The 14,363-nt window shown below is 44.5% G+C and overlaps 1 protein-coding gene across 5 annotated transcripts in view; it reads right to left on the bottom strand.

Annotated features, from left to right (window-relative positions):
- klhl5 (kelch-like family member 5) overlaps positions 1 to 14,363 on the bottom strand; it is a 66,845-nt gene that overhangs the window by 29,556 nt on the left and 22,926 nt on the right. The window contains exon 1 of one of the 5 annotated variants that reach the window (XM_037765372.1): positions 3,086 to 3,910. The exons of 3 other annotated variants lie outside the window; for them this stretch is intronic. In XM_037765372.1, the coding sequence (XP_037621300.1) occupies positions 3,086 to 3,711 (626 nt within the window). In that variant the 5' untranslated portion in view covers positions 3,712 to 3,910. Of the gene's footprint in view, positions 1 to 3,085; positions 3,911 to 14,363 lie in introns of those variants that run through there. One more of the 5 variants, XM_037765371.1, reaches the window with a different exon arrangement.

Genomic DNA, 14,363 nt, shown 5'->3' with positions numbered 1-14,363 from the left:
CCATGCAGCCAGATTTTTTAAACCCCTGCACCAGGCAAGGACACTCACACCACTGTCATTCAGTGTCTCTCTCCCTGCCTCTCTCTCTCTCTCTCTCTCTTACACACACATTTGCACGAACACTCCCTTGTGATTAACTATCTAGCCTGATTAGCCTGTAGGCTAACAGCTAATGCAAAATGAAACTTGTCTCTGTAAGCTGATATACGACGTGATCATACATGCCCGCCTGGTCACATGTTACCCACTCTGTGACACACATACAAACGCTTTTGTTTCCCAACACATTAGAAAAGGGGAAAAAAGAGAGGGCAAATGAATGGACAAGGGTGAGCAGACATGAACACGGGACCGAGGGAGAGAGAGAGAGAGAGAGTGAGTAAGGGAGGCACACCAGGATTAAAGGGTGGTGGTGGTGGTGGGGGGGGGATGGTTGAGGAAGTAAAAGGGAGAGGAGGAGATCAGTGGAGTCGAGCCGAGCCGAGCCTTCAGCCACTCTGGGATTCAGTACGCGTCCCCTTCCCATGATCCCACTTGGGATTCTGCCACTCGTGTTCTTGGAGTATCATACTGTACACAGGAGCTCTCGGAGGGAGGGGATGAATTGCAAAAGACACGGACAAATCACAAAACATACATGCACATGTATGCTGCAGAAACTAATCTCTGTGTTGGTATGGCAACCATAACATGTGCAGCGACATGGCTATATATTCATGTACATGTACAATACATATTCTGTTCAGGTTCACATGGTAATTCTTTCGTTGCCTATGCCGAGGCTTGTGTGTGTGTGTGTACGCGTGCATCACTATTATTGAGCAGAAGAAATTTTCTGTTTAAGCGCTGCCAGATTCCTATCATCACTGAAGATACGACATCAAGCCTTGCATAACAATACATGTCTTTAAAACCATATTTCTCTCCCTCACACATAATCTTCGGGGAAAACAAATTGGGGTGTAGAATAAAAGTGTATCAGACATTAATCGATTTTAAAAAATACATCAATTCTTGCTCCCACTGAAAGTGGTTTTAAATTGTGAGTGTGTGTGTGTGTGTGTGTGTGTCCTACTGTATGAATCATTGATATATTCTGATGTGTGTCTTGGGAGTATAATAGGAGGCTTTCAGATGCATCATTATGCCTGTATAGTAAACACGCACACACAAACAGACACTCACTGTCTGTATTTCTCCCTTTACTCCATCACATTTACTGCTGCATCATAATAAAAAACATAAATCTGGGAGAGGAGTTATGATGCCCTAATTGCCTTGTTTCGCTGCCTCCATGGCAACTATTAATTAAACCTCCTTTCACATCACAACAGCTGGATGGCCACGCCAGTGCAACACACTCCTCATCATGCATGTGCACACAAACACGCAGAGCACTGAGGGTTTGGGAGTAAAAGCTTAAAAGAGAACCAGTCACCGAAGACAAAACAATATAAATGTCAAGTGCAGAGTATGCTGCTACATGCGGAGCTCAGCCCTGGAGTCATATTGTTAATTTGACTGTGAAAATCCCGTATTCGCAAGAGTGTGTTTGTGTTTGTGTCTTTTAACAGACAGAGAGCCTGGTTGGTGGAGCCTCATTAGGAGTTTTGGGGGGGAGAAATCAGTGGACCACATGCTGTCCCAAAGGTACTCAGCCATAATTTTCTCTCCGTCTATCTGTATGTAGCCTAATGAGTGGCCCCGCATATTACTGTCTCACCAGCCTCTTACTTAATGAATCCCTCATTTACTTTTTCTATACTCAGTAGGGGAATATTCAGTATGTGCATTTATTTGTAAAATCCGATTGTTTCCACACGTCACCAGGGCAAACACTGCCTGCTGGAGGCCGAGTTGAGCTGCGTCAAAGACCTTCTGCAGAGAGAAATCTACCCGATCATCATCTACGTCAAGATCTGTGAGAAGAATGTCAAGAAGTTACGGTAGGCCCGACAAACCTCCCTAATTTTCACACGTTTACCCACAGCTGCAAACCACAACCTCTTTTTCCAAACACCAATACCTCAATCCTTGCATGACATTTTGAGTCCAAGCGGGAGGTGTAATTGAACCAGCTAAAGGACAAGTCTGCTGTTTGACTCTCTTAAACTGAGCATGTACTGTATGTGAGGTTTACTGCAGCCTACAGACAATAGTTGTGAACTTGTAACAGCTGAACAAGAGCTTTTTCCTGTCCGCAAAGGTGAGAATTGGGCAGCTCACTCAAAATACAATATATCCTGTGGCATTTCAGTCTGGTGTGTTGATGATAATGTCATATAAATGTGGACTGTGCCTTTAAATAGACAAACAGTTTATGAACCCATTATTGTCAGCCTCTCTGAGGATTACAACAAAGTACACAAACCACTGTTGCCAAGTGTCTACAGGATTTCATCAGAGATAATGGAACATTACCGTACTCATCTATCATGATGATGATGATGACAGTAAAGTGACAAACCAGGTAATGCCAGTTCACTAGAACACGGTGGTTAAACGCAATAAAGTATGTTTCATCAAATTATACCACACGTAATCAACCACCAAGTTCCAGTGAACTTGGTGGTTGAAAATGAGAGACTGCTTCATCAAATTATAAAACACTCATTTCCTTCCCTGTAATTGTAAAAGTTAACTACCGGTGTAGATGCTCTAAACTTGCCCTAACTTTTTTTTGCTCAAAGTCATTTTATTGGTATTCTGTACAAAATCCAATAAATCACAGAGATAATTGTATAAACAAATTATATCCCATATTACATTTATACATATAAATGAATTAAATCGGATAGCAACATAAATGAAACACATACAAAACAAACAAAAAATAAATTAAAAATAAATAAAAAAAGGAAAAAAGGAAAGGACCAAAAAAAAACAAAAAGATAAGTAAATTAAAAATAATAATAAATAAAAAAAAAAAAAAAAGGTGAAGATGCTCTAAACTTGCCCTAACTTTTAAAGAGAGTGTGTGTTTTGTGAATATCGAAGACTTTATTCTGCAAAGTTTGAGCAACAGAGTCCCGAAATTCGACATTAAACCAAACTCAAACCTCCCCTTATAAAGGTTTAAAGTCACCTGCAGGAGCTGGAGTCGGTTTCCGGGTGATTGTTGTTATCCTCGGTGCCGGACGCTGCAGTTGCCACCGCGACCACCGCCTCCTCCTCAACAACCACGGCTGGTTCGGGTACCAGCTGGGGCACCGCAGCCTCGCCTCCGGCTCCGGGAGGCTCCATGCTCGTCGTCGCCGGACGCAAGCGACGGTGAGTCGGCGGCGGGGAGACCCAGGACAGCGCGGCAGCGGCGGGGCTCCTGCACTCGGGCTGACTGAAGGAGCGCGGACAGGAGCTCCCCGTCGCTCCTCCTGCCGCTCCTCCCGGACCCGGACCGCTCCGACTCCCTCCCAACGGATCAGCAAACTTTCTGTTGCTGCCGTTACACAGGTTAGACCCGGCGCTGCCGCTGGCCACCAGCCCGCTGTGACCCGGGTTCGCACCGCTGGCTGAATTCGAGTTGTTACAACCGCTAACTGAAGCTCCGTCTCCTCCGCTGCCGCCCGCTCTCCTCCCGGCGAAGTAGTCTCCCAGCGGCGGGGAGTGCGGCGGAGGAACCGCGGGGTGACCGAACCACCTCCATCTGATCCTCAGGATCTGCTTCACGTCGAATTCCTTCCGCGAGGAAGAGCCCGAGCCGCTGCTCGACATTCCAGGGCTCGAGACCAGGAGAGAAATGGCGCGGGGGAGAGCCCGAGCTCCTCTCAGCCGTTAGAGAGCTCTACACGGTTACTGTACGCGCGTCTCTCCTGGCAACCGCACGCGCCCGTTAACCGCGACTGGATGTAGTGAGCTGAACATACTGGAGTATATGGAGAGATAGAGAGAGAGGAGAGAGATAGGAAACAGAGAGAGGAGGAGAGAGAGAGAGAGGGAGAGAGGAGGAGGTCTACACAGAGTTGTAGCGTCAGTGCCAAAGCCTTTTTTTATGCACAAACCAAACCACAAACATTTGCTACAAGGACAAATTAATGTCACATGTCTGCCAGTTCAGACTACAGGCATCCTGTAGCAGAGATGAATGATCATTATTGTTTATTATCATCATCATTATTCAACAGGCCAGACAGTCAATCAATGGTATAGGCCTACTAAAGAGTAGATAGATGGAACTAGGGATGTCACCATACCAGAAATCTAGTATTTGATACCAATACCAGTGAATTTCCACGATTCTCGATACCAATTCGATACCACGGTAAAAAAAAACAAAAAAACAACAACAATAAATCCCATGTAATTCAACATGTACTCTTTTAGTAAAAACATTTGAACATCACAAAAAAAAGAGGCATTTTAGCCTTTAAGTAATAAATAAAAAGAACTGACCCATTTTGGTGTATCAGCGGCATGCTATCAATCATAGTCAGACGACGGACACTACATACTGACCGTGAACGCATCTGGTCCTCCTCAGCTCAGAGTAGCAGGAGCATGAGCAGAGGATTTATTGTTGAAGCGAAAAGCAAACGCACCTATTTGGCAATATTTCACGTTTAATCTCAATGCTATAAGGGAACCATAACGTTAATATGTAAATGCAATGTCCTCCTATAAAAACATTAGGGGTGTAAGAAAGTATCGATACACATGTATCGCGATATTATGTTGTGCAATACTGTATCGATTCTCCAAAACATCCCAAAAATCTGACGGCCCGATCGCTGTTCGATCTTTCAGAGGTTGTATCGTCGTCGTGAAGTTACTGACATCATCTGAAACTAGAAACCCTGAGGAATCCATTGGTACCAACCATGTCATACTAGCTTGTCGCAAAGGATAAATAACTCTCCAAACTTACACTACATTTTGGCGAGGACAAACTGGCATGGCCATTGTCAAAGGAGTCCCTTCACCTCTGACCTTGACCTTGTGAATGAAAATGGGTTCTATGGGTACCCAAGAGTCTCCCCTTTATATACATGCCCACTTTATGATAATCACATGCAGTTTGGGGCAAAAAACATGTAGTTTTTTGCATGCAGTATGCATTTAATGTTTTTGCCTAGATTCTAAATGGTGTATTTCTGGTGTGTTCTTTATACTATGACAGTTTTTCAAAAAATTTGATTTAAAAAAATTGCAATATATCACCTTGCTTACAGTATCGCAATATTTTGCAATATAATCGCTACCCCTGTATCTAATACGTATCGTATCGCCAGATTCTTGCCAATACCCAGCCCTAAAAAACATGCCCCTGTGACTGTGTAGGCCTATACATGCATATATGTCAGATACAGGTTTGTGAGGCTGCAGCAATCATTACATGTTAATTAAAGACTCTGAAATGTAATGAGGCGGTGGACACATCCTCTTTATCATCGTCATTTCCACCCTGTCTGGCTGTCTTCACTCACTCCTCCCAACACTTTTCTCTCTGTGAGTATCCGTTGCTGTTTTATTGCCTCCTAACAATCACACTTTATTTAGAAACCTTGCTGCAATAAGCTGACGTGCCGATTTTGTTGTCTGGGAAGATATTGAAAACAGAAAATATAGCTGGAATTGCTTCGCAATCACCACAGTGGGGGACCAGAGTGTCCTTGAAAATGAAATTGTCCTCCCCACATGCGCACGAAAACACACACACACCTCCTTATTTCCCTCTCGATGTTTCTCCACAAACCATTTACTCATCTCCACCCATTACACCACTTCCTTCCCGTCTACCTTTCCTTCTCCTCTCTCTCTTCCCTCCATCTGCAATGCAGCAGCTATTCATAGACAGTAATGATCAGTGGGAGCGGGTCCCGCGGGAGCCATCCCCCTCCAGAAGCCCGGGGCACCCCAGCAGCAGACCAGCCAGCTAGAGCCTTCCTCACCTTCCCCAGTAACCCCAGGGCGACCACGGGATGAGCCGGAGCCACGGAGCTATGGAGCCGGAACACAGTGTGTTCTGGATGGAGTCCCACCAACAGGAGGGGAGGGATGCTTTAGGAGCCCGGCTCTAGCAAAAATCAATAAGTCAAACAGCCGAGGTCAGTTTGTGAATTATACAGACGGGAGATGTGTTACTCATAAATTGGCCCCGCACACTAGCAGCCAGGCCCAGAGACTCATTTTTATTCCATGAGTAAAAGACTGAACGGAGTAGATGAGTACGGGCGATTTAACTTTTACCGCTTTTGTTTGCCAGATTCTGAGAAACACAGGGCTTTTCTTCAGTTTCAGGATGTACTGACAACTAAGTGCAGGACCACCCTGCTGCTCTATCTGATCAATACTACAAGTCAATACACACACACAAGAGCCGAGTCTGCAAGGAGGCATAAAAACAAGCAGCAGTACCATTAAGGCAAAGAAATAACAAAAGGTCAGAGCAGAGGAACGAAGATTTCACACGTCACACATCTACAGTAGCTGATGTTTTGGAGGATTTTTTTGCTAAAACAACAACTGATTGAATGAAACAAACTCATAGACTGTATACGAAGTGGACGTAGGGACGTCACCATGATGTCAACCATTTGTTTGTGGACTGCCGTTTTAAAGCCTCTGCATTTTGGCCGTTGCCATCTTGTTATTTTGCAACCAGAAGACAACCATAAGACATTTTTAGGCGACCAAAATGTTACAATTAACTTTTATGAACTGAAAACACACTGTGAAAGGGTTAAAGTTGTAAGATGAAAATGCAGACAACTCCCAGACCGGACAACACCGTGGTAGCAACCTGTCAATCACAAGGAAGCCACACCCTAAAGCATACCCTGCTTCTAAATGGGACCATAATTTACTAAATGAACATCATGCTGTATTGAAGGAGACTTGAAACTAGCGATTGAGACCAAAAACTCATGTTTACAATGTTTACTGAGGTAATAAATCAAGTGACAAGTTGGGTCATTTTCTCATAGACTTCTATACAATCAGACTTCTTTTTGCAACCAGAGGAGTCGCCCCCTGCTGGCTATTAGAATGAATGCAAGTTTAAGGCACTTCAGCTTTAGCTTCTCTTTTCAGACCCGGAGTTTCCCACTGGCTGTTTTTTTTTTTTGTTAAAATACCAACTGATTGAATGGAACAAACTTTATTATTTCTAACCAGAGCATCCACAGGGAGAGTCACATTCTCTCCCTCCTACAGAGACCTGAACACCACTCTAAAAGAAACTGATGACCCAGAGTGTAAAACCAATGCATTTCTGCAACACTCACGGTGGAAATGCCGTCCTGTTACTGGGGGAGGCTGGGAATGGGGCTCTGAGGGGGAATGAAGCTGAGGAATGACGGGCCATTCAGCTCTGGCCTCCTTCAGTTGGATCTAATCATTGGTCACTTGGCAGGAGCCTCCTTGAGCCGCCTACTGTTATTGGTCTCCTGGCTGTGGCAGTCCAAGGCTATCACTCAAAACTCTCCGGCACAGTTTTACAGCTGTACAGCACACACACACACACATAAACACAGGCACACACCTAAGAAAATGACACCATGAAATCCCATTCACACACACTTCACACTCGATAATCATCCTGTTTATGTGCATTCACACATGCAATCATGCATGCACACAAGCACACACGGCAGCATGCAATCCCATTTATGCACGCTTTGTACTCTATAAGCATTCAACTACACACGCACACACACACACACACAAATACAAATACAGAGCCAAATAAAAACAGGTAGCAGTCATCTGGGGAGAGCTGTCGTAAAAAGATTTTATGGGGCCAGAAAGTGAAACATTATCTGTCTGGCCCGTCTGTGATGATCAGCTCATCTCTCATGACTGATGCTCATCCTGCAATGGCTTTCTTCCAATCTCACTCTCTCTTAATATATATATCTTTCTTCACTGTGCTCAGTTTTGAAACCTTCTCTTCCCTCCTTTCCTCCCCACCCGCACTCTCCCCTTTTCTCCCCAATCTCCTTGCCCAACCTCAATTTCCTGCTCCCCATCCCTGCTATTATACTGTGACACACAAGGGACTGTGTGTGTGTGTGTTTGTGTGTTCATGTAATGGTGGGACTGTGGCTGTGATTCCCTGAGGTGGAGACCTGCAGGAGCGAGCCATTGCTCTATATCGGCTCGCTGGCACAGACACATAATGACTTGTGTGCAAATGCCCTTATATGCCCACACACTTACACCTGTACACACACACATCTTTGAAAATATGAGCCATATATCCACTATACATTCTGCATGCATACACACAAAAACACAAGGACACACTTTCATTCAAGTCACGGCCCCTTCATCACACACACACAGACAAACACACGCATACACACACACACACACGCTCGCTGCCTGTTTCCGTTGTGTAATCGCAGTGTTGGTTGGTACTGTAGCTGCAGGCAAGTCCGTCCTTGAGTCTCAGAGCAGGCTCAGACTGGCCAAGCAAATAATTACCTCTCCACATCGACACGCCGGCTCCTCCCAACATGTGAACGAGATGGAGGGAGTGTGTGTGTGTATGTGTGTGTGTGATTGCAATTAAATTGATCTGGAGGCACAATATTCAATGTTATTGAACAGAAAATGTATTTCACATGGGCAAGAAGGCTTGCAGGGTTGACGGAGACCCAAGGTTAGAGCATGTTTTTTTAAGTGTGTGTATGTAAGTTTGCTTATATGTCTATTAGGGATGCACCGATACCGATACCGATATCAGTATCGGGTCTGATACTGTGCTCATATACTCGTACTCGCAAAACAGCTCCAATACAACGGCACCAATACCACTTTACGGCAGCATGACGTTAACCTCTCGTCTCCATCTTTCGGGTCCTATCGCACGCGCTCACGCTCCATCTCCCGACGATGCGGGCGAGACGGGCCGGTGGTGCGCCCGACCCCGCAGGGCCGGGATTCCACCTCAGCAGGCGCACGCCAGCCCTCACCTTCATTGCGCCACGGGGTTTTGCTTGCACCCTAGACTCGCGCGTGCGTTAGACTCCTTGGTCCGTGTTTCAAGAAAGGTCGGGTGGGGTGCAGACATCGCCGCAGACCCCTGGCGCCTTTTACGTGGGCCGAGCCCCGCCCTGGAGTCATGACGCGACGGCCAAAAACAAGATGGCGACGGCCATAATGCCGAACTGGAGGCTTCAAAACCGTAGTCCACAAACCAATCGGTGATGTCACAGTGACTACGTCCACTTCTTATACAGTCTTTACTTCGGACCCATCTGAAGTGACATCACTTTAGGCAATTTAGCAAATTTTCCGCAGCTCCCTCTGGAGCCACAAGAGGTTTAATACAACTGTTTTCACACTTAGTAGTAGTACTCCCAAAGACCTATAAAACAGACTTTGGTGTGTAAAATTAGTAAGGATCCCCTTTAAAGTTAGGGGTAGGGGCTAGGGATTGCATTATGTTAATGAGGGTTCTCCCAAGTACAGAAGTACTGCATGTGTGTGTGTGTCTAATGGGGATAAAACACAGACCACCTTTAGCTGGTAATTTCCCTCTTATCTTCCATCACATCAGTCAATAGCAGAACCACACAGATCAAGGACGGCATTCTCCGTGGTCTGTGTCTGTGTGTGCGTGTGTGCGTGTGTGTGTGTGTGCGCACATCAGGCTCTAACTGCATTCAGGGAGTGTGTGTTTTAGTTCCAGACGATCTGTGTTGTCCCAGTTTCCCGAGAAGTAACTAATAGGAGAGATGAAAGAAGGAAAGAAACTCGACATCAGTCCTGCAAATTTTAGATTCCTCACTTTGCTGCTCCTCCTCCACCCTCCCCTTTTCTACTTTTCATCACATTCGTGTGTCATCAGACAGAAAATGATGCAGTTAAGTTCAGGAGGAGGATTCAATCTCGCCACAATCGGAGAGAAACGGTGCCTCAGCCCACTGATCAGTGGAGCGACATGTCCATTTCTATAATGCCTCCTTTTCTTTTCTTTTCTTTCTTTTGATCACATCCTGTAATAACCTCCTCTATCCATTTACTAATGTCCTCCTCCACTTCTCTCCCATCCATTACCCTTCTTCTCTCATTTCTTCTGCTATCCTCCCCCCCTTCAGGAGACAGATCTACTGTGTGAGAAAGACCAACGTTAATTAGGTGTGTCTTGTCTAGTCGAGGGTTTTGAGCGCAGATACAGTAGATTGAGTGGGAGGAAAAGCAAGAAAGACTATGTGATCCCAGAGATGGAAACAGAGCGCCCAAGGATCAAAACACCCAAACTGCCCACAATTACATCTATGCCTTGCCCTGACATAGGGAGGCACATGCACACTTTCTATCTGATTTCATATCGGAGCAGAAACCTTCCATCTTGCCTTTTCTGCACTGACACACTTTTACTGCCATGTTTTATTCAACACAAATGTAGAGAGAAAAAGATGTTTTGAGTGTGTGTAGTTAAAAAAGATGTGTGCTGTATGGCAAGCATTACAAGGACTAGAAAGCAGAGAAAGCACACACACAAACACACACACACACACACACACACACACACACACACACACTCTCATATGCACACAAGGCTTTGGACTGCCCAAGTATGAACCAAACTGTCCAATTACTTTGATCCATGCCTGTTGCTGTGGGACGAGAAAATAGTTTCTGCCTTTTTTGCCTTAAAGCATATCACCTGGGTGTACACACACACACACACGCACACGCGCACACGCACACGCACACGCACACGCACACTCTCACACACACCAATACAACATAATGGCTATGGTCTGGCTTGCTAGCTCTGGTTTCTCTAATTGCCCCGAGAGGAGAAAAGCCGGGAAGGAGGGAGAATGGAGGATGCAAACTGCCAAATTTAACCACATTCGTCGTGCTGTGCATCTGTTTAACAACCCCAGAGCATGAAGAGGAGGAGGAAGAGGAGGAGAAGGAGGAGGAGGATGGGAGCAGCCGCAGCTGAAAAGCAATGGCTTCTGGCTGTCCTCCAGTCTAATCAAACTCCTGTCATATCAGCTCCCGCCCAAACACACACACCCACATATACATCTTTTGTGAGTAGAGGCAGCCATTGATCTGCCGGGGCCCGACATTTGGCCTTGGTCTGCGCACCTGTTCAACTCTTGACATTTAATTCTGCTGCTGCAGGACAAACAGAAGTTTATGAGCAGATGTTATGAGATTATATGACCCCGACAAATCACACTGCGCCCTCCAGCAGCAGCAGCAGCAGCAACTAGAACAAGGGCTACCTGAGTCCATCCAATATCCACGCAACATGAAAACCATGCTCCACCGGTAATTCCTATTGATCCCCAAACTACAAAGTATGAATCTGGATGTTATACTGCTAAAGAATATACATCTTTATTGTCGTGATTACAGCCTATCTAAATGTAGCAGCAAGGCTCTTCACTGGTACCAAGAGGAGAGAAGAAATCTCCCCTGTACCTTCATCTTTTACCAGTGAAATATCTGATCTTCTCCATCTATCACCATTTTTAAATCCCCATTATCAGACCTATCCTTTTATGACCCCCGGTAAAAATCATCACAACTTCACATCATCACACTTAACATAACTCACTTCAGCACTCTGGTCTACATCTGTTGTTTTTTATGTGCTCTTTGTACATGTTGACATGACTTGATTAAGCCGAGCCTTAAACCTGCAGAAAACAATTTTTTTAAACCATTTTTTTGGGCTACTTTGCAGCATCATACAGCTGAACTTTTAACAAACAGTTGCCTTTTTTACACACTGTGCAGACACAGAGCAACATTTGCATTTATAGAGTGGTACAGGAATGAGTCATAAAACCCAGAAATGAGATTGCATTTTAGCACTTCTGGTTCCCTCGTCTGGAAGTCAATGGGTTTTTAGTTAGACGCCTGAAGTAAGCTCTGTGGTTAACACAAGCTTAAGAGATTTCAATGTTTTGTTCTACGATATAAAATACATCAGTAAATATCCCACTCCCACAGCTTTTACATGTCTTAAAAAAGGTGTTTGCTAACAAGTGGTTAAATGAGACTACTAAATGTCATCAGGGTGATCACTAGTCCGTCTTTAGTTTAGTGGTGGTGACGTGAAGTCATGAGACCGTGGTGTAGTTCGTTTATAGCCTAACGTTTATGTTTCAAAAAAATCATAAAAGTTATGTTCATTTGTGGAGATTATCTTGCTGAACAAAACGTGTAAGTATCATAAACGTTCGTTTGCCACAGAGCTTATTTTCTGCAAACAATTGGCTTTTTGTCGAGGGAACCAGTGTGATGCGAACTTCCTGGTTGGCCTACAAAAATACGACATCCCTGCAGTACTCTATTTGGAGTCGTGTTTTTGGTCACCTGATGAATGTAAGTCGAGCTCTGGTTTGGTCTCCACCAACTCCTGAAGAAAATTTCTGGCTCTTTAGCTACTAAATGCTCTGCTATGTTCAAATTAATTTTGTCTGTCCACTGTTTGGTGCTGGGCAGGTAGTATACAGCAGATTTATCAGAGCTTTTTCACAGTTGCCTGGGCGGTGAGAGTGAACCAAAACCCGCTACCCACACTAAAACCAAAACAATGAAAATTCTCTGTGGGTTATCAGTACCTCTTTCTCATAGTCATTTGATCCATTGTTAACATGAAAATATTAATTAGAGCAGCTTTAAAAGACCAAAGTCATATGAAAGAGAAGAGAAAGTCAGAGGTTTAAGATAGCTGCCATCAGCACAAAGAGCTGGTGCAATTATATTTTATGGAACAGCAGTGTGGAGTTATGCTAAGTGGGTGCTGGTAGATTCAAAAGATAAAAAAAATGTACACTAATAACCAACCCACTTATTTTCAGTAGTCAGAATTTCTCAAAGCAAGAATCCCACAAATTACACCTCTGTGTGCAAAACGACACAAACGATCACTAATCCTCTTATTTGTGTGTTTGTGTGTGTGTGCGCGCACATGCACGGGCCGAGTTGTTTGCCGCCGCTAAAAATCGCTGAGGCATGAAGTTTGCAGCCGCACACAACAGGAGATAATACACATCCTGAATTATTGATGGACATGAAAACAACTCTATTTTTTCTTTCTAGTCTCTTTCTCTGTCGGTAACTCCTCCTCTCTCTCTTCCTCTCTCTCCGCCCTCAACCATTTGGCAGTTTAACAGCTCTCTAATGGCAGCGACGCTCAACTGGTCTCTCCTTGGTTTAGTTTGCAAGCACACACACACACCAGTAAATAGTCCCTATTCTTAGGTATAAAGCAGGTGTGTTTGCTCTTGCATGATGCACTCAGGTCTCTTTGAAGGGCAGGTGGCAGGTGAAGGAGAGCAAAGTGCTTGCTGTGCAATTCATCAGCACTCTCCCTCGTCTGTCACTCCTCCCTCTAATGCTCCATCGCTCCTTTTCCCCCCATTTCCCTACTGACATTCTTTCTCCATTTCTGTCCATCTACACAAACCACATTTGTCTCTGTGTTATTTTCCCTTTCTGCTTTTTTCCCCCCACGCTGCAGTGTCTTCTCATCCTGTTCACTCGCTTCCTAAATGGGCTGAGTGTTGAGGGAGGAGAGGAAGTAGAAAACAGGGAGAGAGAGAGAGAGAGAGATAGAGAGCATTTACGGCCAAATAAAGAGAGAGCCTTAATAATTTACTCTGCCCTGCTGCCACAAGCCAATCACAGCCCATCGCTCCCATAGAAATGAGAGTGACAAGTAGTTTGAGAGAAAGAGAGAGAGATTTTGGTGCCGTCAGTCCCTCGATACTGTGATAAATTATTTGGGGGAGATACGATGGTCTAAAAGCTTTGAAACATTTATTGGGAAATGTCAGGAAAACAGGCATCCATTAAAGTAGAAATGAACAAGAATTTTACAAATTAAATTTAATAACACACATCGGAGCTCTGTGGCAAACCGCTGTGTCGGTTGTAAGGTCATAATGTGATTTTTTTTCCCTTCCTACATATCAGAGTTCCTCTGAATAGAATGAAATATTTATAATGTGATGGACAACTTGATATGGAGGTCAGAGACTTTGCAATGTGCCAGAATATTTTGTTCAGGAAGTCATTTTTTTACAGCTCAGCGCACTGCAACTTAAGTTTTTTTTTGCCATCGGGGCTGCAGAGGAAGCTATAAACACAACATTGACAAATAATAACCATTAAAGTTCTTGTGGCAGACTTTAATTTACTTTGTGACACTTAGTGACGGTGGGCTACGCACGTACTTAGAACAGGAGTCACCTCCACATAATATATTTCACCATGTCTAGTTATTCAAAAGGAGGTTACTGCGGGGCAATGGCCGTGTTTATGTTTATTCATTCACTGTGATTGAGAGAAGTAATCGCAGTGAGCAAAAGGTTTGCAGTGGAGATGACTTGTGAGATGTGTGTTACTGAAAATTGTCTTCTCTATAAACAATCTCTGCTGCCGCC

Source organism: Sebastes umbrosus, chromosome 3 (assembly GCF_015220745.1).
Source record: "Sebastes umbrosus isolate fSebUmb1 chromosome 3, fSebUmb1.pri, whole genome shotgun sequence".
In the NCBI taxonomy this organism is placed as follows: Eukaryota; Metazoa; Chordata; class Actinopteri; order Perciformes; family Sebastidae; genus Sebastes; species Sebastes umbrosus.
This window is presented reverse-complemented; position numbering and strand designations above follow the sequence as displayed.